The sequence below is a fragment of the Falco peregrinus genome, chromosome 5 (genome assembly GCF_023634155.1).
Source record: "Falco peregrinus isolate bFalPer1 chromosome 5, bFalPer1.pri, whole genome shotgun sequence".
In the NCBI taxonomy this organism is placed as follows: domain Eukaryota; kingdom Metazoa; phylum Chordata; class Aves; order Falconiformes; family Falconidae; genus Falco; species Falco peregrinus.
In genome coordinates this window covers 111049438-111074239 of record NC_073725.1, presented here as the reverse complement: position 1 = coordinate 111074239, position 24802 = coordinate 111049438, and the positions used below count along the sequence as shown (strand labels likewise).

General features: G+C 36.5%; 1 protein-coding gene across 4 annotated transcripts in view; it reads left to right on the top strand.

Annotated features, from left to right (window-relative positions):
• HDAC11 (histone deacetylase 11) overlaps positions 1–23769 on the top strand; it is a 30874-nt gene extending 7105 nt beyond the window's left edge. The window contains exons 3-9 of one of the 4 annotated variants that reach the window (XM_055805784.1): positions 4258–4374; positions 9697–9735; positions 11132–11208; positions 12933–12995; positions 15052–15148; positions 18228–18406; positions 21805–23769. In XM_055805784.1, the coding sequence (XP_055661759.1) occupies positions 4258–4374; positions 9697–9735; positions 11132–11208; positions 12933–12995; positions 15052–15148; positions 18228–18406; positions 21805–22047 (815 nt within the window). In that variant the 3' untranslated portion in view covers positions 22048–23769. Of the gene's footprint in view, positions 1–4257; positions 4375–9692; positions 9736–11131; positions 11209–12932; positions 12996–15051; positions 15149–18227; positions 18407–21804 lie in introns of all 4 variants that reach the window. The other 3 variants (XM_055805783.1, XM_055805786.1, XM_055805785.1) reach the window with 3 other exon arrangements.
• Positions 23770–24802: the final 1033 nt, after the last annotated feature.

Below are 24802 nucleotides of genomic sequence, written 5' to 3'. Positions count from 1 at the left end.
AGTTTCAGACCATGTGATCAATCAATTAAGTTTTTACATTTTAATGTTTTATAGATTTGAAAATTATGTGGGTTTACAAATAAAAAGTTAATCATTTTAATATAAGTGTAATTTTTTATGCCTAGTGAACAGTGGAGTGATGTGATTATAGGGAGTATTTTCTGGTGCTTGTGTGCTTTGACACTTGCCCGGTCATGTGAGCACATCTGCCAAGAGACCAGAGGTCCCTGCCTGTTTGTCACAATGTGGTACTGGCAGCCTGCCTGGGAAGGTGTTAGGGCTCTCAGGAATGAAGGAAGTAGAAGCAGGCTAGTAAATTAGTTGGTTCAGCCTGTGATACTTGTGACTTTCAGGTGTGCAGCCAGCACAGAATGCATCTTGGGCTGTGTGCATTGCAATAGTAACCACAGGTGGCTTGGCAGCTGGAAGTGTGGTTTTGGTTTGGATAAGATGGGCATCTTCAGAAGCGCTTAAAATTTTTCTGTCCAGTTCCTCAGTTCATGCAGTTCTTGTGCTGTTGTTTGTTGTCTCTGTTTCCTCCCTACATTGTGTTTTTTCCTTGCTCAATTTTTTTCAAACGTCATTAATGACAGATTTATTAGGCAAGTGGTGCTTTGCTGTAAAACATTAATTTAAAAGGTCATGAGGGCAGATACATGTATTTGATCCTTTTTACCTAAATTTTCATGTAACTGTTAATGTGTCAGTAAAGGTCTTTAAGAATATACAAAAATATTTTGTCAAGATAATAATATTTGAGTATATTTGGAGAAAACACTGAACAAGAATAGTGACAGGGTACAAGGTCTGACATGTTTCAGTATTTAAACAGCTGTGCAAATGCTGTAGGGCATCCTTGGCAGCTAAAGCAACTAGCAAACCTCTCTCTTAAGAATAAGGTCGCATTTGGTTGACAGTTGTTTGTTTCTTTTTAGTGTTATCAACTCCTTGGTTGGGAGACTGATGCACCAAAATTGTTTTTTGTCTGCTTCATTTTCTTGGGTGTGTCACCTGGCTGTCATCAGTTTCTACTAATCTTAGTGCGTTCATAACTTGCCCTGGAAATTTTTGTGAAAATTACAAGCTTCCTACTCTCCTTTATGATTTTATCTTACGTTAATTCAAGCGAAAACCATACTTTCTTTATATGAAGATAGACTCAGGCAAGCTTCTAAATATATAATCATGTTAATTGCTTGGTGTTAGACTTCTAGGTCTGTGAATTTTCCCTTGAAGCTGGAACTAGCTGCAGGAGCATATCAAAGATTTAAACACAGTGTAAATCTAGATACTAAAGAACAAAATTTCATTATTTTCTTTTTTAAAAAAATTGACAGGTTGGCTATTTTATAATATTGAAATGAAATGAATGCATAACAAAAGGCAACACACCAGAGGTTGGTTTTGATCATTAATGTGCTGCTTGTATTAACTCAGAATGTATCAGCACAAAAGCCAACTACTTTAGCTTTATCTTCCTAATATTAGTTTTTCAGTTTAACTTTTAGTCCTTGAACACTAACAGTTTTTTAGGTCATTTAACCTCACTAAAAAGAGTTCTCATAGTTAAGGAATTAAAGTTAATAGTAGGAATACTTTATAAGTAAAGTCCTGCTAGAATAGCCTCATTAAATGTGTATGTTGTTACAGAGTTTGGGTTTAAGCAAGGAAAATTAAGAATACTTTAAGTTGTTTAGGTTTTTTTGGTTTTGTTTGGTTGTGGTTTTGGGGTAACATCTTGGTTTAGTGTTACACTTCGACACAATTAATGATACTGCCTAGTAGTTAATACAGTACAAGGCATGTGTTAAAGCAAAATGTACCTGGTAAAGGGTTAACCTGACTTCTTCATTCCTTCTAAGAAATAAGGGAGTGAATTTTTTTTGAAAACTGAAACTTAAATTCATACATTGAATTATTTATCCAGAACACAGGAAGGTGAATAATTTAACAAGTCTTACGATATTAGCAAATGAAATGGAGAAGTTAAATGGAGTTGATAACTAAAAAGAGTAAGTGAAGGCATGTTATCGAATAGTGTTTATCTGTGATTATTTTTCTTCCCTGAATCCAGACCAAGTTTTAATTTCTGTTAAGTTAAATAATTACATGTCTACAAAACTGTCTTAAGAGATTCAGTAATTTGATGATGGCTGAGAGCAAGTATCTACCAAAAGAAATAGTAACTGATATTTTTCTGGTATATGCAATTAGAATACAAAAAATAATGATTGTAAATAAAACAAAAAAAATGAAGGGTTTGTTCTCTTTCAAAGAAAACTAATGCATGTGAAGGCTTGTGTTATGGAAGCCAACTGATTGCCTGAAAAATGTAATTAATGTAGTCCTCACAGATTGAAAATAATTTTTATTTTTACAACATGAAAAACTATACAGTTATATAAAACCAATTAATTTTGATTTCTTTTTTGAGTATATATGTAGTTCTGAGATTTTATTGCAGGAAATGTTGGAAAACAAAATTAACACACTGAAGGAAAAAAGTGCGAAACTATCCACAGTTTGAGGCAGTGTGTTCTCTGTTAATATAGTGGTGTGTTTTGAGAAGCATTTTCTTTAGTCTGTAGCTGCATTCTTGAACCCCAAGACTTTCCTCATAGTCAGATGACTTTTCCCCTGTATGTAAGGAATTACATAAACATAGTAAAGGACCAAGTCTGTAGCTGTGAATGTCTTTGGGCTTGGTACTGTTCTGTAAATGTTCTCAGCTGTAAAGAGAAGGCTTTGCTTACTCTTTACTTCTACCATGTGTGGTTTTCTTGCTTTCACTTAAAAACCTGCAGCAGCTTATGTGTTAATTTGGGTCTTTGTTGTTTCCCCTTCTTCCTGTTGAGATTAAATTTTTTTTAAAACTGTTAAAATTTTTCTTCCTCAAATTTTGTTTTTGTTTGATTATTGTTTGCATTTGAGGTCAAAATTTATTTTATCCAAATGTGACCTTTCCAATTCCATTTTAGAACAACAGGATTGAATCTAGGGGTTTTTTTCGTTGTGCTTGTTTAAAAGTGAAAAGATACTGTAAAAGGACCTTTATCAAGGTTGACTGTATTACAAAATATTTAAAGTGCTTTGTTAATGATGTAGAGCTGATAGTATGGTAACAGAATAATGTCTTTACAAATATAAAAGTAGTAAGAGCTTAAAATGAACTGTTGACAAAATATGGTTAGTAGTTAAGAACATTATGAATGATGCCGCCCCTCCACCCCACCCAACAGTATTTTGTACTTGAAACTCTGATAACAGGGAAGCCAAAGTATCTTAAGGTATTTTTCGAATATCAGAGGACTCTGAAATTGGCATGTGATTGTTGTTGGTTAAAATTGACCACTTGTACATCCTGTCATTTGTAAACAGACAGCTAGTGGTAATCAGGCAATGAATGTACTGAATCTAGTTAAATTTCCTAGTGTTGAAGAAAATAGGATCTATTCAGAATCCTTGTACAGGGTGTCAAATTCTCTGTACCTGAATGTTTCAGTATTGGTTGAAGAGGTATATTCTTGTTTGTGAGTTATGTTTTGATATATATTTAGAAGTGTTATCGCTGGTAGCAATGTTTGTAGAAGTTCTTTGAATAATCTCTATGTGTTTGCAAAAAAAGCATTTACATATTGCAAATATTTTGTGTTTTAACCTTCAAATTGTGTTTTTGATGATACGACTTCTTAACAAAACGTTTCCTTGAAACATTTTCCAGAAGTTTTTAATATGCTAAATAAATTTTAATCAGTTCTCAATGCTAAAATTGGCACTGTGTGTTCACTAAAGTATTTGAACTTCTTAGTTGAGTTGTCTGTTTTTCTTTTCTCCTTGGTGTATCCTTTTGACTTGACACAGGAAAAGATATTTTAGGTTTGAACAATATATCAAGCGTAGCTTGCTGTTAGTACTGCTGAAGGACGCTTTACAGTTCTTCCTCCCAATCCTAGGGGTATTAGATTTTCTGAAATACTAGCTTGCTGAAAAATTGCTGATTTATTACCACTTGATGCTAAAATCTGAAAAACTTAGTGGTGGTGATTGAAAGGGATGGTTCTCGTAGTTAACAACTCGAGGGCAAACCTATTTGGAAGTTACTAATAAGGACTGTTGTGGTCACCTCTATCTAAAAATATTAAAAATCTTGCTAAGGACCGGTGAGTTCCTTTTCAGTAAATAGCAACCGATGAAAGATCTAAACATAGTCATTAAATTAGGCTACATTAATTGGAACCTTTTTTCCCTTCCTTGTAGTGGTCATTTGTTGTGGCTACAATCACAGAAATTCCACCAGTTGCCTTTCTTCCCAATTTCGTTGTTCAAAGAAAAGTTTTGAAGCCTCTACGAACCCAGACAGGAGGAACAATAATGGTAAGGTGCTCTTGATTCACTTCGCTCATATTTAAACTTGTTGATCAAAACTATAAACCTGTGAGTTGTAATATTTTGTATAGCTCAAAGGCTTCAGCCCTGGAGGCCTGTCAAGGGAAGTGAGTTAGTGTGCAGTCCTAAACATGAGCAAAGTTTGCTGCTTGTTAGCCACTGCCAAGGTGAAGGACATACCCGGTTTAATGGTCTATAATTTGCGGAAGCATAAGAGACAATGAGGGGCGGCTTGGGCAAGCAGTGATAGGTATGGCAGGACTTTGGCAAATGCAGAAACTGAATTAGTTTTGCACAGCATTCAAATACAGGCAAATTCTAGGAATGGGAAGCTTCAAAACTGGTAGTATAGAACCAATTTGTAAAGCACATATTTACCAAACGGCTCAATACTGTCTGGGAAGAGATGCATGGTTTGGTGCTCTTGAGGCTAGGTGAGTGTTTATATTTAAAAATCATACCACCTTGCTCATTTTAATGATTAAAGTTAAGTTCATCTATTTTTTTCTATTGTAAACACTACATAAGCAGCTCAGCTGAACTCAAAATGAGATGTAGCCCATTTCACCTTAACAGAATTGTTTTCTACTTTAGTTATATTAGTGCTGTGGTCAGAAGAGCTGTGCAAGTGTTGCCAGATATTTAATTTTGCATGAGGATTGCCATTAGAGATACTGAGGAAGTAGGAGGAAAGAAAATGGTTAATAGATGGAGCCAAGAAGGAGAAGATGCCTTCATAATTGTAAGCTGGTAATTAATGGAACCTTTTCTGCCCTTTTTATCATTCATTGTCATACTAGAGCTAGAGTTCAGAAACAATACAGCGTGATGCTGCAGGAAGGTGGTAGCAGTTCTGATCTCTCTTCGCAGGCACTGAGCTGTAAATGTTATGTAAATGGAAGACAAAGAAACCTATCTGAAATCATTAATATTATGGTGCAAATAGATCTTTGCTGCATTTTAGCTCTTCTTCCTGAAGGGAGCTGTTACAGTGGGTGCATGTGAAAAGGATGGAAGCCCATGTTGCTTTTTTGGTATCTGTTTGAAGCCAGTTATTGAAGAACAGTATTCTGTGAGTTGGCAAACCTTTCAGAGTAGGTCTGTGCCAGCTGTGAGAATACGATTTATTGCATCCACTAGATATTAAAGGTGAGCGAGACTGGGAAGGCATAAATGAATAATAAAGTAATGGCATTATTTTCAGAAATAGGCTAATAGGTAGCTTCCCATTTCTGTCAACAGAAATGTAGGTACTTAGTTATCTGCACTGGAATCAAGGTTTCTTATTTTTAAATGCTTACCTTTGTGGATGTATCAAGAATTCATTAAAGATAATAACGCAGAGTTCTTCTGTGACTAGTGCATAAAAGGCAGCGCAGCATGGTTTTCAGAAACAACGAAAAGGTTGAATCTGTGTCTGACCTATTAGAATGATGTGAGTGAGCCCAAACGTTTAGTGAAGCAGTTCTCCACGTTTTCTTTAATTTTGTGGGGCTGACCTGAGATTAACTGTTGTTACTATCATTTGTGTGTATAACTGGATTTGGGCACTGTTAAGTTTCAGCCCTCTTGGGTTTTACTATGTGAAATGAAAATAGAGAGCCAGTTGTTACTAGTTTATTTTATTTTTTTAAGGCAAGATGAAGTAGGCTGCTTTTCTGTTGTATTTACTTTTTTAATGATAGAGCTACTCAGTGTCTGATTCTTTATAGGAAAAAAAAGTCAGGTTCTTACTCTGTTGTTAAATCTGTGTCCCATCCAGCTGATGTGTTTACAAGTGCGTATGTAAAAGTAACTCTGCCAGTTGTGGGGTTTTTGTTACCGAAAGGTAGTAGAGAAGGGAATAGAATGGACTGGACAACTTGTGACTGGTTATCTACTGTTAAGATTCAGAAACATCTTTTAACAGTGCCATTTAATTGTTTTAGGCATGTCATTGTAACTCCCTGTGTAATATCCAAAATTCTGGTCACAGGTATTTAAAAATCTGGAGCTCTTAAAGAGTATGTCCTCATGTTAGAGCTGTGTTGCAGACTGGTGCATTTTATTGTTTGTAATGGGGAATGTTATGTTTACATGAAGTAGTTCTTTGTGACAGTGTGAAGTACTCAGGGTAGCTGCAAAATACGCATGTGTTCAGAAAAATCCTGTTTATGATGGGAAGCGTAGGTGAGAATTTTAATAGTAGCAAAGGAAGATTTCTAGCAAGCTTTTGAACACGGGGATAGTAGAGGGAAAGATGAAAAAGTCACTTTCTTGATGCTGAAATTGTAATGAAATGAGTATGCTGCTTATTGCTCTGAGCTGTTAAATGAAAATGGCCAGTGGTTTCTTCCTAGATCATTAGGACAATAGTAAATCCTGTGACATTTACCATGTTCAAGTATCCTTACAGGTTGCTGAGTCTGGTTTTAATTCAGGCTTGTGAGTGGCAAGTGTCTTTTTATAAAATAAAAATTGTATATATCTTGCCCAACTTGGACTCCTTCTCCAACTATTGTTCTTGCCTCTTAAATCCTATTTCCTACTTCTGCTTTAATTCTCTTGTGTTGCTTTGTCTTCATGGATGTACATGTTATTTAAAGTCAGAGAATAGTGAGGTAAGGAAATACATGGAAGTATTTGTACGGTGTAACAATGTCTGCTTTTGTTGAAGCCTAAAAGCCTGCATAAGCATGAGAAAACCAGATAAACTACTGAAAATGTTAAAACAACCTTTAAGGACATATAAGTATATGAGTTTGGAAAGAGCATGCTATGTTCTGGACAAATCTTTAGATTTACTGGGTTATGTTATATAGATATATATGTTATATAGATAACAAAAAGCACTAACCACTTTAGTAGGTGTTAACTGGCAAAAGCAGAGATAATAAAGCAGAACACAGTGAGTCTCCCTAATGCAAACTTGAATAAACCACCTGGAATACTTTCTTTTGGCAGTTTATCAGCAGGAGCTGGAGACACCAGCAAAACCAGTTTGGTGCTGTCTCTGTAGTCCTCTTGTTTTCAGTGGACTGCTGGGAAGTTCCGGGCTGGTTTGACTTCTTTTTTTTAAAAACAAACAAAACCCCACCAAACCAAGCCTGATGTTACAGACTGGATAGCAGCAGAGAGAAAGAGTTCTGGTTTCATGTGGTTCATGTAGTTCAAGGTGCTTAAAAATTCTTGGTTGTCACTCACAGCCAAAGAAGCAGCTCCGTTCTGTCTCCATTTAGTCCTTCAGCATCACTTCAGACTCTGGTCAGTCTTCTCTTCTATGCTGTATTTCTGACTGCAGTCAGTAGTGGTTATTGAGATACGGGGCTTTGGTCTGCAAAGTCCTGTCCGAATAGGAATGTGCATAGTCTTATTATAGCTACCCTGTCTGTCTCTGCAATAGTTATGAGGAATGAAGGAAATGGTAGAAAAGTAATTGGGAAGGGTCTAGAGTTTCCTAGTATTGTAACTTGTATTTCTTGAGGGTTGGTCTTGACAGTACCTGTGTATGAAATTTAAAAAACTCTCTTTCAACATGGTTCTAACTAGTCAATGCTCTCATATAGTTTTGTGATGTTTTTCATTGTGCTTGTGTTATGTTTAATTCATAAATGTGTGTTCACTAGTATTATAAATGTGGTCATGGAACAGAGAGAGACAATAGTGGTCTGTTATGTCTGTGTATCATGCCTCCTAAAATATGGATGACATCACTGATCACTTTTGGATTGATCTTGATGCCACACACTGTTATTTTTTCCTTTTTTGTTTTTCATTATGGGATAATGGATGCGTACTTTACAAGCAGTTTTGATTCATTAGATAATAACACTTGTGCAGTACAAGTCAGAAGTACAATCTTCTGCTATTCCTGATGGTCCCATTTATCATGAAAATTCCTGTTGAGTTTCTGTGCTTTTTAATGATTTAGTGATATGGTGTTGTGGCTTAATCCTGGCTGGTAATTAAATACCACACGGCCGCTTGCTCACTTCCCCCTCACCCAGAGGGATGGGGAGGAGAACTGGAATGTAGAACTTGAGCGCTGAGATAAGAACAGTTTAGTAATTGAAACAGAGTAAAAATGAAAGAACAATAATAACAACGACGACAATAACAATTAGAATGAAAAGGGGGAGGGAAAGAATAAAATCGAGAGGGAGAGGAGGAAGGAAACCCGTGGTGCACAACTGCTCACCGCCACCACCGATGCCCAGCCGGTCCCGAGCAGCGACCCCCGCCCCGGCCACCCCCAGGTACCTGTGCCAGGCTGCTGTCCCATGGTAGGGAATGGTATGGAATGCTGCTTGGGCTGGTTGGGGGCAGCTGGCCTGGCCGTGTCCCCTCCCAGTTCCTAGTGCCCCTCCAGCCTTTTCGCTGGCATAACTCCTAAGAAGATAATTAACTCCATCCCAGCTGCAACCAGGACATTTGGGAAGATTTGGTTATTGGCGAGGAATTTCTAGGAAGTATACTAAATCACAGATAATATGTTGTCTTTTCATGTATGATGTGTAATACGTTATTTCCATGATTATGGAAAAGAATAATCTGTTTTTCCTTTTTTTTTTAGTTGCATCTCTAGTAATATCTTTTTTTTTTTTTTTTTTAACGTGACACTTAGGGAATACTGCAGTGAAGCACTTGGTTGACTCTTCCTGGCCAAAATAGGTTAGGTTCTTCAATTAAAATTTAATCATTTAAGCCCTGTGTATCTCTTCTGTGTCAATACCTTCCCTTCCCTGAATGTCACCTGATGTCAAAGAAAAGATACAGGCACAATTTTTCTGTACTGGGGGGAAAAGGATCGGTAATATTCTATACTAAGCCATGTTATATATTTTTCAAAGTAAGTCACAGGACACTTCATACTGTAGTGTTTTTCTGTCCCCTCTCCCAGCTTGAAGCTATGTTAATCTGTATTTTCAGGATTTCTACTTAAATGTTTCTCCTGTTTTTACATGAACAGGAAGGATATTGGGAGATTCTTGCTATTTTTTTACTTGTACCAACAATTGTACTTGCCCTTTTTCATTTGTCTGCTAGAGGTCGATGTTCATCTCTGTAAAGTGCAGTTGTAGATCTGTTCAACTGCCAGAGAATTAAATGCAGATGAAATACCAAAATTTTTTTCAACCAATTAGGCTGAAGATAGTTTTGTATGGTTTGTATTCAGCAATCTGATTCAATGACTTGCAGCGGTAAAACACCCAAAAATTCAGTGGGCATATTCAAATGCCAAGTGTTCCATTTTGGAGGGGGGGAAGCAGACAGTGTTAAATGGTTGCCTCGTTAATTCATGAAGTTCTCACTGTAATTTTCTGAAGGCAGGAAAACTTGCTGTTGATAGAGGCTGGGCGATCAATGTGGGTAAGTACAAATAGTAGTGCCTTAAATGATACTTGAAATAGCGTGTTTAAAATCATGTTATTTCCATTTAGCATGATGTGTAATCTGTTTATAATAATAGAAAGTGACTGGGTTGTGTTTAACTAAAATCAGCTCTCAAGGAAAAAACGTGGAATATGTACTGGATTTGTTTTCTCATGCACGGTCACCCATACTGAGATTTTATAATCAAATAAAATTTTTTTTGAAAGAGAAAAAAGTTACCCAATAGTGATACAATATCATATATAAGGAAAAGTGTTTGGATCAAAGTAGTGGGGGAAAAAATGAAGAAAAATGTTTAGATTAAATGTAAATATTTCAATAATTACATTATTGTAATTATTAAATTATAAAATAATTTTCATAGAACTTCTCGTCAGCTAATTTATTTATTACTCCAGATCAAAGGATTGGTCCATAGGCTGGAGAGTGGGGCTGAACCTGTTAGTGTCTGGTTTTGGCTGTGCACTTTTTCCTGATAAGGACTTGATTGAACAAATTATGAAGAATATAGTGAATGTGAATCTGCTGTGCTGCTCGTTAACACACAGCAGTGCAAAATCAGCAAACTGTTGAAGCAATATTTTGTGTCATTTAAGACTTGGCTTGTTGTTTTCATACAGCTCATAAATTCTGGGATTTTCCATTTTTTGTTACACACATCTTTTACAAAATTAATATCCAATATTAAAAATTAAAAGGACATTCAAAAAAACCCTAAAAGCCTGTCATATTTACTGGTATGTAAACTGAGCTTGTTAAGTTTCTTCCTTAGATATTTGTAGTGGGTTTCTCAGTAAAAATTTCTAATTTATTATATAAAAAAAAATGTTTGGGGAGGGGGAGGTCTAAGTACTTTTTTTGTTAGGTGTATGTGTGTGTTTTAAAGAGGAATTCTTAAAGTTTCTTCTGGTCTGAGTGTTTGCAGAAGGCAATGGCATGTGCAAATAATGACAACACCGGACTACTTGGTTTGGGTTTTTTTTTGACCTGGTGTTCAGCACAGAAATGAACTTTGTACAACTCCAGCATGCCTGGGGGAAGCTGAACTTCCAAAGCGTTGTTACAGGGTACCATGTGTGACATGTACATCTCTCAGTTCTTAGGGTGGTTGCTGGATGAAAGGGACAGTTCCCTTTAAGCTGGGCATCTGCAGATCCTTTGCCTGATGGTCTGATAGGCTATACTTAAGAAGATACATACAGAAACAGTGAGGTGTTTTGTGTTGCTAGGTAAGGGTTTAACAGCTCTAGGTGTGGTATTTGCTAAGGGGGAAAAAAAAAAGTGCCAGACATGCAAGTGATCTCTGTCTCTGTGCAAAGACTGTCTATGTTTAGTATCTAGCTTTTCACGTGTTCAACGTTTTTATGTTTAGGGGGTGGTTTTCATCATTGTTCAAGTGACAAAGGTGGAGGATTTTGTGCATATGCTGATATCACACTGGCTATAAAGGTAAGAAGTATTCTTAAACCAGTATTTTCTACTGTTTGTGCAAATAGAAAAAAATCCACATACTAATCTGCATCTTAATAGGAGAAAATAAAGCCATCTATAGATTGGTAGGAATAGGACAGTGGTGTGGTACTTGATGCTGTAGAACATAACGCATATGCAGTATTGTTAAGTGGAAGGGAAGAGTTGCAGGGGTCAGAATTATGAATGCAAATGAGAGCCACTACAGTTGCATTAGTAATGTCGCCTTGCAAAAAACCCACTCAAAATCAAACCAGATTGACTTTTAATATCCTCAGTGATAATTATCCTAGCTTTACAGTTGAATGTGAAAATTCCACAGTAGTTTCAATGGTTACAATCAAGATGAATGCAGAGACAGAAATCCTCTCCCTGAATCAAGCTGCACTGTGCAGTGCTCAGAGTGGTTCAAATTCATGAATAAAAATGTGAGTGTATCCATAATAATCACTCAGTGTGAGTGAATACATTTGGTATTCAGCTGTTGAGAGGCTGAAGCAAGAGCCTTCTGCAATTTGGGCTTATTTTTATCAAATGTACTGTGGTATATTTGTATACTAGAATATTTATAAAGTATCAGTAATAATCAAACATTAAAAAGCTGTAATGATTGCAGCACACTAGATGACATAACATCTAATTTCTGTTCCTGGTAATTTGCAGAAAAGTAATCCACAGTGTTCTATTTTCCCTACCATTAAAACGCAGACTAAGAAATTATAGTGGGTGACAGTTCATACAAAATCTATATTAAAGATAGTAGCTTGTCCAAGTTAAGATTCAAAGAATTAAAATACGTGTTTTTCGTTGCAGATGTGGAATAAGAAATGAATTATGTTACTAAAAGTGGCTTTAATGCGTACAATCCCTACAGCAGCTTTTCCTAAATGGTGGATTTTATGCTTATTCAGTTGGATGCAATCACAGTGGACTGTTTCTCCCTTCCTGCGCTTGTGCTATCGTTTGTGTCTCATGAAGTTAGCTCTTCGCTGGTTTGGGGGTCTGTGCAGCTCTTGCTTCACCCTGTCCCCAGCCACAGTTGTTGCTGTTGCTTTCTCCATGCTGTCACTGGTTCTGCTGCAGCCTCTGACAGCACCAATGCCACAGTCAGCTTTATAATCCCTAGTTGGACCTGTCCTTCTCTGTCTGGCTGGTGTGGGACGCTGAGATGTGCCAGCCACACTGGTGTAGAGCCAGTATGGCTACAGCAGGGCTCCTTACCCTGGGCTCCGTTGTGTGACTCAGTGCCATTGGGCTCATGCCTCATTTGTGGAGCCTGTTGTACAAATTAGCATGGAATTCTGTAGAAGGATAGGTCCTTGATCCTATGTTGTGTCTGATACTTTGTGGGAGAAAGAGAAGGTAAGTGTCTTTATTCCCTCTCTTCACCGACTTTCTCTGCAGGTAAGCAGATAGACCTGCACAGATGACTGAAATGCATTTTTCATGCATATCATCTGGTGGAAATGTATAGGGTTTTTTACTGTATAACCACAAAAATTGTCTTTTTATGTCAAATAACTAGAGCTTTTGTAATTAAATATATTAGAATCATTTAGCCATTTATTTGGTGAATGAAATGAATAGACATGCACTACATCCAAATCAGAACAGTAATATGCTGTGCAAGCTTCAAGCCTGCAGTTTAATCTGTCATTTAACTTTGTAACTTTCTCCATCTTTTTATTTGTTTCTATATCCAGTTCCTATTTGAAAGAGTACAAGGGGTGTCTAAAGCCACAATTATTGATCTGGATGCTCATCAGGTGAGTAGCTTACCTATATTTCAAGCAAAACGTCTGCGGAATAGAAGTGTATGGCAAATACCATTTTCTTCTAATAGTCGCATAAACTGTCAACTGACAGAATACGAAGGTAGTCCTGGATGATGGAAACTGTGAACAGTTCCGTTTAATTACTTTATGGTCCAAAAGGCTGTTAAACCAGTTTAATGAAATTAAACTGAGTTCTAGCGCCATCATGTGGCTGGATGTAAAAATATTACATACACAATCTCCAGTCAATCCCAGAAGAAACAAGAATCTCTTAAAACGGACTTGTGGTTAGTTAGTTCAGCATGCGTGATCGTTGCAGCAGCCTTTGCAGGGATGAATTTGACTTTCGGAGTTTTAATGGAAAGTCTGGCTTCAAGCTAGTGAAGTAAAGAATACATCACTCTTCACCTGGTAAAGTGACTTATTGTGGGTACTGAGAGCAAATCTCGTCTTTGGTAGGATTTCCAAAATAAATCCTGAAAGGAGGGAAGTAGTATTTTTAGAAAAGCAGTTAATGCACCAGAACTAGTCCTATCTGAAGTGTTGAAGATAATTTACTATGTGTAAATTAACCATTTTTAAGAAGCTCCATGGCAGTGAGGAAGCCTAATGGCTGCAAGGTTTTCATCTTCTGTCGATTCTCTTATCTGCAAGTTAAAGCATCGTAAAATTACCATGAAATAAGGACATAGATTATGCAACAGAAAGATGTTTGTGTTCATGATTCCCTTCAGCAGTCTCTGTCAGGCTGTGGATTTTTTGGGGTGATTTTTGTTCTGTTTTTTAAAAACTTCTTGGAATGTATTTTGGTTTTCAGGTATCTGCTGCTAATCTGTCTGCACTAAACACCCCTTTGTTTCCCTTGTTTGGGGAGTGAGAGGTCTGTGACGTGGTAGCTCAGCAGATCCTTTTAAATGCACAGATACTCTCATCTTGTAAACATTCCAGTTCTTAGTGCCTTGGCAAGTTTCACCTCTCATAAGAAAATGGTTCACCCAGAGGCTCTCATATTCCTAGATTTCTGTTCCTGAACTGTTTATTTGTGGGCTAAAGGTGCTGAAGAATTAACTAGGAGTTGTAGTTTTTTAGCATTAAAAAATGCAATTCTGGTGCTTCCCATTCCCTTTCACACACATTGGCTACCTTTAGCTCAGTAATTCTTACTTTCTTTTTTTTTTTTTTTTTTTTTTTTGTTTTGTTTCCAGGAGGGGAAGACATGAATTATGTAACTGAATTACAGAAGATGTATCTGTGGAAATGTCTGTTTCTACAGTTTGAATGAAATTCTTTTGGGGCTAGGGGCTGTAGTCCTGTATGATACACTGATTTCCACAAAATTATCTTAGTGATTGCTGTGAAAGGATTATTTTTATACTAGTGGACAAAAGTCTAAATGAGAACCAAAAGAATACTGTTTCAATTCAGAAATGTGGGGCAGGTGAAATACATAGAATCTGAATTTTCACTTGAGCATTCATCTTTACAACCAGTAGGGTCTTTTTGTAGGGAATTCCTGAAGTTAAACTATATGTAAAACTGTGGGTCTTTAATGTTTGTAATTTTCCCAGGGATTATTTATCTCACCAAGGCTTGAATTATCAGAAGAGCTGTAGTCTGCTGTATTTATTTATTAATTCTTGTATAAGAATGAGTATCTCTGCAGCAGTTGAAAGTGACTTTATTTTTTTTTTTTGGACAGTTGGAAGATGAGAGATCTGTTTGGTGCTCATAGTTGCTTTTGTGATGCTGCTGAAAACAATTAACTTGTAATTTTTGATTATTTTCTTGCCTGTGCAATGAGATCTGTGACAGTTGCCTTAACAGAGATACAAAGATGTTGGTCTTGGTAATACTAGCAGTCTTCAGAGTGGTGTTTGTCAAAGACCCCAAAACTTTATACCTCAAAATAACTTTCAAAGGTATAAATAAGAGAATGACACAGTAGTTTTAAGTATTAGATTTTTGTAGTCTTAATTACTCTAGGATTTGCAGATTATTTAATTCTGTGTTGGTATGATAGGTATAGCTGACTGTAAATTTCCTTCAGGGAAATGGCCATGAGAGGGACTTCATGGATGATCATCGAGTATATATTATGGACGTGTACAATAGATATATTTATCCAGGGGATGGATTTGCTAAACGTAAGTATAACTGAAATGCATATTCCAAAATGTGAAAGACACTGTGTGTTAAATAACTTTACTAATAAGCTTCCTTGCAACAATGTTAGCTAGATTTTTTTAAATTTCATATTGAACATACGATTTTCAATGATCGCTCTGATATGTCACAATAGTATCACTGTAGTGTTTTCCTTCACCTCTGGAATGAATTTCTGGAATGCAAGATGTGGGTGTTGCAAAAGCTCATGCCACCCTTAGAACAGTGAGTTAAATAATCCTTTTGATTTGAAGATAACTCTTAGAACTTAATCTTCCCCTTACACTAAATTTATAAAAGGATTCACTAAGGATTAGGTAATACTGTGTAAAGAGGTTTCATGTTCTTTTGAAAGTTACAAATTATAACATTTAGATGTTTGTCTTTCCAGTAGAACTTTCTATAAGCATGCAGAAAACAGGATGCATCTGAACGTGAAACAAGTTGGGAAGTAAAAGGAAGTCATACAAATGTGGAGAGCTGGTGCTTGATTTTTTTGTTAATTATCCCTATTCTGATGTGCCTGTTGTGTCTGGTGACCTGTCACAATTGGTGGGGTTTTGGTTAACAGTTATATTGCAATACAGAAGCCCAAAGCTTATTTGATCTTTTCTGTTACGCTGTCGTTTATTACAGCCTTAAACTATGATTCAGTTCACAAATTATTGGGGGAGATACTCCTCTGATGCTGAATTTCTTCAGTTACAGTGTCTTTCTGAAAAGCCTGCTTGATTTGGATTCTTGGCAAGAATTAGGTGCAGTGCACTGTACCTCCTTTTTTTTTTTTAACTAGTAAAGATTTTGAAAATTGTAGTGTATGTATTTCAGGGTATTAAACTAAAAAAATGACCATTTAAAGCACATCATGTCTGTAAGACTTAATTGCAAGCAAATGAAGATAGTTTTTTTTTTCTTAAGCATCCCTTTATTCTTACATCAAATAGCAACATTTTGAACAGATGGATTAAGACCAAAGCAGAGTATGCACTTGTTAGCAAATCCGAAATACTGAGCTCCCCTCTCCAGTGGAGCTGGGAATATTAGCATTCCCTTTCTGCAGATGAAGCATGAGATGCAGAAGGCTGTGGCCAAAGGTGTATGAATGTGTAGTTCCTTGTAGTTTGCATAAGGGTGTCTAAATAGGAGTGCCTAAATCCTCTAAATTCTTTCCTGGTAGGTGACCAGACAAAGAGGAGGTCAGACAGGGCATCTTCTTGAAGGGAGGTAGAAACTGAGAGTTTGAATCCTTAGAGTAAATTCTCACTGATCACTGTCACGCTGGACTTCCTACTCATTTTCTCCATGTTTTATTACAAGAGTCTCTTCTGTACATTTTTTTTTTTTCCACATACACTTCATCAGAAAACAAAAGACAACTAGCTAACGTTGCCTAATGCTTAGCCATAAGCATATTGACTTTCTAAGGGGATGTAGTTTGCAATTACATAGAATTTTAGGAAGAGAAGATGTATGGAGAAAAGGACTAGTTCACTGAAAAGGGAGCATAAAAACTTCACAGCTGCAACTCAAAGTTCAGGCCTTAAAGCGTTGCTGTTGGTCAGTGTCATTTTGCAGTTTTCAGAGCTGTATAAGAACATCCACTAATCTGCAAGAGATGGACAAAAGGCTACTGAATGCAAAAGCTGTGTTCATTCTAACCTACAGATCCATCTTTGTGTACATTGGTATTCCCTGATCTGAATAGTAACTAATCACTGTAATTCTGTGTTTTGTGGTGGAGATGAAGACAAGAGACCTGCAGAGGCATGGAATCTTATTCGCATCTCAACTTGTTAATGGTTTCATCAGAACGGTACTTACTTGTTCCCCACACTGATGTGTTTACCTCCTCTTCTAAAGCACTGTTCCGCTAGCTGATTCTGACACTGAAGAGGGTCTAAGGGCTGTTCAGAAGAGCACAGCTGTGCAGACCTATGTGAACATTTGTACAACAATAAGAAATTAATTTAGGAAAAATATCGTAAAGAAACAAAAATCTTTGAAGCTAACGTTGATGCAGTAAAATAAAGTAAAAGAATGCTTCGTTAATGTTGAACAGGGATGGAAAGCAGAAAAAAACCCCTACCCAGCAATCATGAGGATAAATAAGTATCGTTGTGTTGTTGAATGCATTCATGCACACTTTGTGCATGCTGAATCCACACTTAAGATGTAAGACTCCCAGGTCATTTAGTTCAAGTCATAGGGTATGGTGAGGTTAGAAGTCATACCGTGAAACACCTCTGACATAATTTGATTAATTCAGATTTGGAGTTACACATAACTCCATAAAAGCGCCCCAAACTAGGCTGCGTAACCTTGGGTTTCTTTCCTCTACTTTCTTAGCCCTCCTGTTCTACTTCTAATGCTTTATTGAAGGCATTAGAAATAATTTGATTTAAATTAAGAATAGATATTTGCTCTTCTGGTAGGATTACAGGGTAAGAACACTAAATTGAAACTGCTTGGGGCAAAGCTGAATCTTGTTACACATTCATAAAGCAGTTCACATAAATTCATGATCCCTTGCTGTGAAGTTTTGAGTGTTGTGATAAGAATAAAACATCTTCATTTCTCAGTAATATTTATCTTGGGTTTTTGTCCCCCAACTGTTTCCTTTTCAGTAGCAATTCAGTGTTTTCTTCTGCTTACGCTTTTTTAGGTTACTTTTAAGTTAATAATTTTCTTTGTTTTCTTTTCTGATTGGTAAATAGACAAGTAGGTCAATGTAGGTCAGCTGCTTTTCAGTAACATTTTCCACTTGTGTACCAGAGATTGTTTTTCTTGTGCCCCCCCCCCCCCCCCCCCGGCCCCGCATCTAATTGTTTCTCTTCAATGGAAAATGGAATTTTTTCAAGGTCATTGTGCTTATATTTGCTGGGAAAACAAGTAGTTGAATAATTTTCATTAAAGTTCTGTGAAAATGCAGTGTATTTACAAAATTTCCAGAAACATTGTCTTTCCGTGTTGCTTACCTAAATGTTGCATTTTCTTTCAAACCAATGCTTTGTTTATTGAGTAATGTGGAAATGTACTTTTTTTTTTTTTTTTAATTTTTAGGTGCTATAAAACGCAAGGTGGAATTAGAATGGGGTACAGAGGACACAGAGTATCTTCAGAAGGTACATACTCACGTGGAAGGAGCATTAAATGAATTGAAACCTGACATCATTGTTTATAATGCTGGGACTGATATTCTGGATGGTGATCCATTGGGAGGACTTGCTGTTTCCCCTCAGGTTTGTACAATACTAAAATACCTACAGACTTTCAGTTCTCGGTAGATGCTGAAGGCAGTCCTCAGAGTGACTTGTGGCAATTTTTTAGATGAAGGTAAGGTGCCTACTTTACCCTAAACCAGAGCATTTTCCTGTTACAGATACATCTCCCTTGCTCTCACTATATGTTTTGTTGTCTCTTCCTGACTCTAAGTATTTTTGTTCTTCAGGTGCCTGTTACAGTATTATTAATCATCTCTCTAAAATATGCTGATCTTGAACATCCAGACAGTAACCAGAGGAACATATAGTTTCACACCTCACCTGCCTTTATTTTTTCCGTTTGGTTTGTTCTTTCTTTTTTCCTCGCATAACTCATATTGCAGTATGTTTTTTTTGTCACCTGCCCCCAGTATCTATCTTACACTTAATTTTCTCTGTAGCACTCCCAGCTGTTTTAAACTGCTCTTCTGGTATCGTCTAGTTCTAGCAGTTTTGTGCAGCTTGTCTGTGTATTCTTAGCAAATGACGAGATTTTTTTTTTCCCTTTCCATGTTCTTTTCTGTACAGAAGTTGTTACCCTTGTTCAGTTTACCTTCTCTCCCCAGTTTGGTACCAGATTTAAATTTTTATTTGTTCTGTTTAACTTCACAGAAGTCTTCACCTTCCAGATATAACAGATCTGCTTTTCTCAAAATAAAGAAAAATTTACTTTATCTCATACTTCCTTCAATTTTGTTTTTTTTTTTAATGATTCCTTCTCTGATAGTTCTTCAGTGCTGTCTCTCTCCTGTTTGCACATTTGGTTCTCTTTTAGTGTCCACCAGTTCAATATAGAAAAGTGCTTTCTTGATTTGTGAGCTCTCAGATTCCCTTCTATCCAAGTCATCACTTGATCTGTTCAGTTTTTGTTCTGTTTTGCCGTACTTCAGTTGTCTTGCACAGAGCTCTAGTTACTTGCTGGTTTTTATTGGCTTCCTGATGTATTTTCTCATTCTTGCTGTCTCTGTCACTGAGCAGCCTTTTCGTTGCTGACTGCCTTGCAAACTCCTTGAGGAGCCCAAGGTGGAGTGACTTGGGAGCTGCTCTGAATCTCCAGGTTTGGTTTCCTCACTGTGTAGAAGGCTCTCTAAGGAGAAGGGAAGAGCTGAGGTGCTTGGACTTGTTTGGTTTTGACCTTGGAGAGGATATGACCTGAGGTGTAAGATCTGAGATCCTCATTTGGAGGAACGGAGCTTTTTGGAAAGCAGTGGCCATCAAGAAAAATGGAGGCTTAGTGATGGATGGAGAATACTTTAAAAAAATATTTATAAAAGAGATTAAAAATTCTGCCTTTGAGAAGGAGCAGTGTTAATTGCCAAGGAAAATGAGTTGCTGTAGCTTGTTGGGTGCCGTGTGGAGAAAGACAGATGGGGGAAGGAAAGCTGAGATGACTCTCCTGGTCATAAGTAGAGATGAAAGGTAGAGCACCTTTTCTCTGCACAGCCTGATGGAGAAAAGGTTTCTGTAGCTCAGGCCTTTTCCTGAATTGAGGGCAGTGTTTCTTGTCTCTCTGATCTTGTTGGCTTAGGTGGTGAATGGTGTGTTTCACCAAGCTTGAAATCCCAGGCTACTGGGAATGTCAAAACTGAAGGCATTGAGTCTGGATGATTCGTCTGTTCAAGGCTGATGAGTCCAGTCTTCAGTTGTACAGTGCAGATGTTATTCATCTTTTGAAATCTTGCTGCGGTGTTAATGCTATTGAAAAGTATGCTTCCTCTGAGTGCTGTGAGTGATAGTTTCTTGGTGCTTGAGGCTATAGCCAGGAAAGGTCAGGTGTAACAGGCAAGCCCATCTTACCTTTGTTTGTAAGTGGGAGCTGTCTCAGGCTGTAGTCTTCAGTTGATGTATTTTTTCCCCTGGTAACGTGCAAATGGTGGAATAAGCCCGTATCTTTTTCCCTTAGTTCTTCAGGCTCAGCCACTAGCGGTGCTGGAGCAGGGATGGGACCATTAGGCTCCTCTGAATAGCGGCTGCTTGCAGTTCTTGTGTGGTATAATGTTTGCTGCATCCAGTCATGGTTCCCGAGGGATGTACAGCTCATTCTGTAATTCTGTTACTTCCTTTAAGGATTTGTTTCTAGCATAATTCTTCAGTTTCCTTTGTCTTTTCAGTTATTATTCCTTGCTCCCATTGTTCTTTTACAGGGTTGTGTCAAACTGTACAAAACCCATTACTGTTGTATGGTTTTACAAAGTATTTTTTCAGCTACATTTGAACTTCATTCTTTCCTTTTACCATTTGTTTGTGGTCTAATTTCTTTTTAATGGCAGGGTAATATTTCTTGATGTATTTATAGTCTTCCTGTAACCAGTCTGAGTAGTGCATATTTATTTTATAGCACTTTTGCTGCTGTTCCCTTAATTTTCTGTATTTGATGGCCTTTTAATCCCTTTTTCCGTTCTCCAGCTTTTGCAGTTATTTAAATTTTGAGCTGTATGTTGTAAGCTGTGTCTATGATGTTAGGGTTTTTTTCCCTTTTTTGAGGAGTTGTAATGGATTGTTTGTGCCTTCTATGTATCTCTGACACTCTCTGCTTTTACTACTTAATGCAAAAGTAGATTGTAATTCTCTTCTCACTTATTTCTGAATTCCTTCTCTTTTCCCACACATGTACGTACTTGAAACCCAGGAGAATCAAACTCTTGTTATACCTGTTCAGTGACAGTACAGTACCTCTTGGTCAGTATCTTTGTTATTTTTTTAGTTTCATACCCTTCTCTGTTAGTAAGAAGTTATTTAGAATTTATTTTCCTTTTTAAGGATTTACCATTATGTACATTTTGCAACTCCTTCTTCAGCCATAGATTTTTCTAGTATTAACTATAGGCTTTTACGAAAAGAAACTGGAAGCCTGTAATTCAGCTGGTGATTGTGAACATGTAAAATCTGATTTGAATTTTTGGTGGTTCTGTAGGTTTGTGAAATCTTGATCATCAAGTTGCTAAATTTTTGTCAGTAAATTTTTGTCATTATGCTATGCATAATGAGCACAAACTGAAGTACTTAAAATTCAGACATTCTTACTCTCACCCTGTAAAATAGAGTGAACATTTCTAAACTTTGTAGTTACTTTAGACTTTATGGCCTTTCAGCTGGAACTCTTCTAGGAATTTATACTAAAAACTTTCATCTGTTGTGTCCTCTAAAACCAAGATAAGGAAATTTTTTATTTGCTGTTTTTCCTTTCTTAAAATATATTATGCATGTAAACCAGCTAACAGGACTCTTAAATGATTTTTTTTTTTTTATTCCTGTTGTAAAATGTAAGGCTTAATCACTTATCAGACATCCAGTACTAGATATCTGTAAGTCATAGGCTAGAACTAAAATACCATATTCATAGCACTTTTTTTCTTTTAACTGTTGTAAACTTGCAGGGAATTGTGAAGAGAGATGAAGTCGTGTTCAAGGCTGCCAGAAGCCGCAGAATCCCAATCCTGATGGTGACATCTGGAGGCTACCAGAAGAGGACAGCGCGGATTATTGCTGATTCCATCCTCAATTTGCACAACCTGGGACTTATTGACAAAGAGCAGGCAACCTGTGGAGTTCAAAGTCCCAAGTTGGAACAGATGATTAGAGACTCTGCTAAAGACTTAACCAACTTGTCGCTGCAATGACAAGTTACTAAATTTTAGGAAAGAACTTCCTGTTTTAGGAGCAGGAAGTCTCCACATCATTATTAGGGTTAATATAATGTATTCCAGAAGACTCAACTTGCCTGTAAAATAATACAGTAGAGGTAATATGCAGTCACAGAGTAAGTGTGTCTAACTTCTGAAGCTATCTTGAGCAAAGGCAACAAGCCCTTATAAGCTAATTGAGACATATACTCAAGTGTACTATCTTTAAGTTTATAATATTACTGTAGAAAGCTTTAATTGCTTCTCTAATTGTTATGAGTAGTCGTATTATGTTGAAAGAACTATGCAGTTGGTATCCAAACACTGTCCCAGACCTATTTCAGATGATGCAGTTCAGACTGTGGTGGGAGAAATATGGGCGAAACCTACTGGCTTTTTTTTTTTTTTAGATACTGCATTTTATTTATTGCTTTTTTAATTGAAATATTATAAAACAAGTTCTGTGCAGGCTTCTGTGCTCTTTAATACTGAAGTGCAATACTACAAAATCTGTTCAGTTAGTAGGCTTTTAAGCCATAGACTATTAGAACAAAAACTCATTAATTTATATTTTATTCCTGTTGTTGATAGTGACTTAAATCCTAGTTATAAACACCTTGCAAAACAGAATATGAAATGCCTTTGGCTCCATATGCAAATGAGCCATAAGGGCTCAGCATTAATGGTCTGTTTTCGGCCTCTCTTGAGGCCTGTATATGAAAGGCAATAGTTACTATGCATCTTAAATCACAGAGTAAAGTAACTACAATAACAAGAAAACAAATTTTAGAATTCTTGCAGAAAATATTATGTAGAAACATGCGTAATCTTTTATTGTTGCCAGCATGTCATGTATAAAACAGTGAATGCGTACATTTTGATTTTTCTTTTTCCTCAACTATTGCTGTGGTTTTTCACTTGCTCAGAGAGTAATGGTACTCATAGTTGCATTGTAGTTGTTAACCAAATTGGTTATATTTACACGTAAAAATACAGTGAAATTTCTACACTTAACGTGCTAACTTCATACAGGAGCTTCTAGGAGGATTTCGGAACTAAAGAGTGTATTCAAAAGGGAATTCAGTACCTTAACTGTAAAGTTTGATTTTATTTAAATTGGTATGTTTTGCATTAGGTACTGTTTGTAGCATTGGGTCGTAAACATACTAAATCGTGTATTTTGCAAGAGCTTTTTTCACTTCCAAGTATTCACTGATTGGTAGTACAAATTGCACATCATGTTTCAGTTTGAGTCTTTCTGTGAAGGGATACTAATATTTTCCTTGTAATAGAATCAGTGTGTAAGCTGTTTAAGGAACGTTTAATTAGAATACTTACCTCACTTAATGTTAATTTCTAGATTGATAGGGTTTGTTAATTGTAAGAACTTGCACAATTGCTGTAAATATCTGCTTTAAAAAAGATTTGACATATTGCACTAATCTTGAGTTGCAACACTGTTATTAAAAAGCACTTTTAAATTTCTTACTAGAAGGACCATCAGAGTACAACTAATGTTGAGATTTATTTTTTCTATACTGTCTGATGTTACTGAAAGATGTTGTTATTCTTTCATATAATTTTTTATAAAATTATAAATTACATTTCTATAAATTAAACCCTGTCCTAGTACCATATGGTCTTTTCCAGAACGTTTTCTGTTTGTGTTAACACGTTTCTATTTTCCTGTGGTCTTGATTAAAATGATGTTGAACCGTGCTGACTGACTTTTCTTTTCACTTCACATGTATCTTGGCTGTCAAAAACTTTGCATGGAACAGTTTATTGAAAGGACAAGACGACATGATTTTCATACTTAAAAAATAAACTGAAACTGCAGTGAGTCTTAAGCATGAAATAGTACAAGGTCTCTCAGAGTTAATGTGTGTCATGATCTCTTGAAGTGGGCTTGGAAGTTTTATATCCAGGTACTTTTAAGATCAAGGTAAGGGGTTAAAGTCACTTTCTAATTCCAAGTTACCTTCCAAAATAACTCCTATTTTAAGTAGTAAAACTGTAAACTAAGCTTCTGTTAAGGCTGCAGTGTGGTTTGTTAGAGGTCCTTTTATAAATGACTGTCTTTTCAAAGAACTAAATGTTTGCAGAAGAGCCTGTTGGCTTTCAGACTCGTGTGTAAAATTTGTGATTGAAAACGCAGTCAATATGTCCATTGCTTACCAGTGTTCATTACAAAATCAGAATTGGTAAACAAGTCTATATTTTGTAATGAACTTAATATTCATGTGCATAATGAACATGCAACTCCTTCATATTTTTCAAAAATTCCAGTTTAGTGTAATATTTGACTTGGTTGTTAAAAGCAGAAGTTTAATTTCTCCACATTAAGAAACTAGTCCATGAAAAATGTCTCCTGTTTTTTGAAAAAGCAGTGAAACTGTTTTTAAGTTGGATTTAGACAACAGATACTATATTGTTATTAGTTAATACCCTATTATCATTAGGCAGAGTTCACTGAAAACTTCATTGTGGAAACCTTATCTTGACCTACCACCATCAAAACCTTTTAACTTTGACAAAAGCTTTTGTGGAACGTCAGGAGTTCAAACTAGCAAGTCTGCTAGGAGAATGCCACGCAGTTGCAAATTTTATGGGGGAAAAGTGTGGAGCTTTTTGCTTCTGTTGGTTTTGGGTTTTCTTAATTGCAGTTGTGACTATAAAATCCTCCCGTAATACAAAAAGCTATCTTGAAGAAAGACCTAGGAGGTCTTGTCTTTCATAACAAGACATTAGT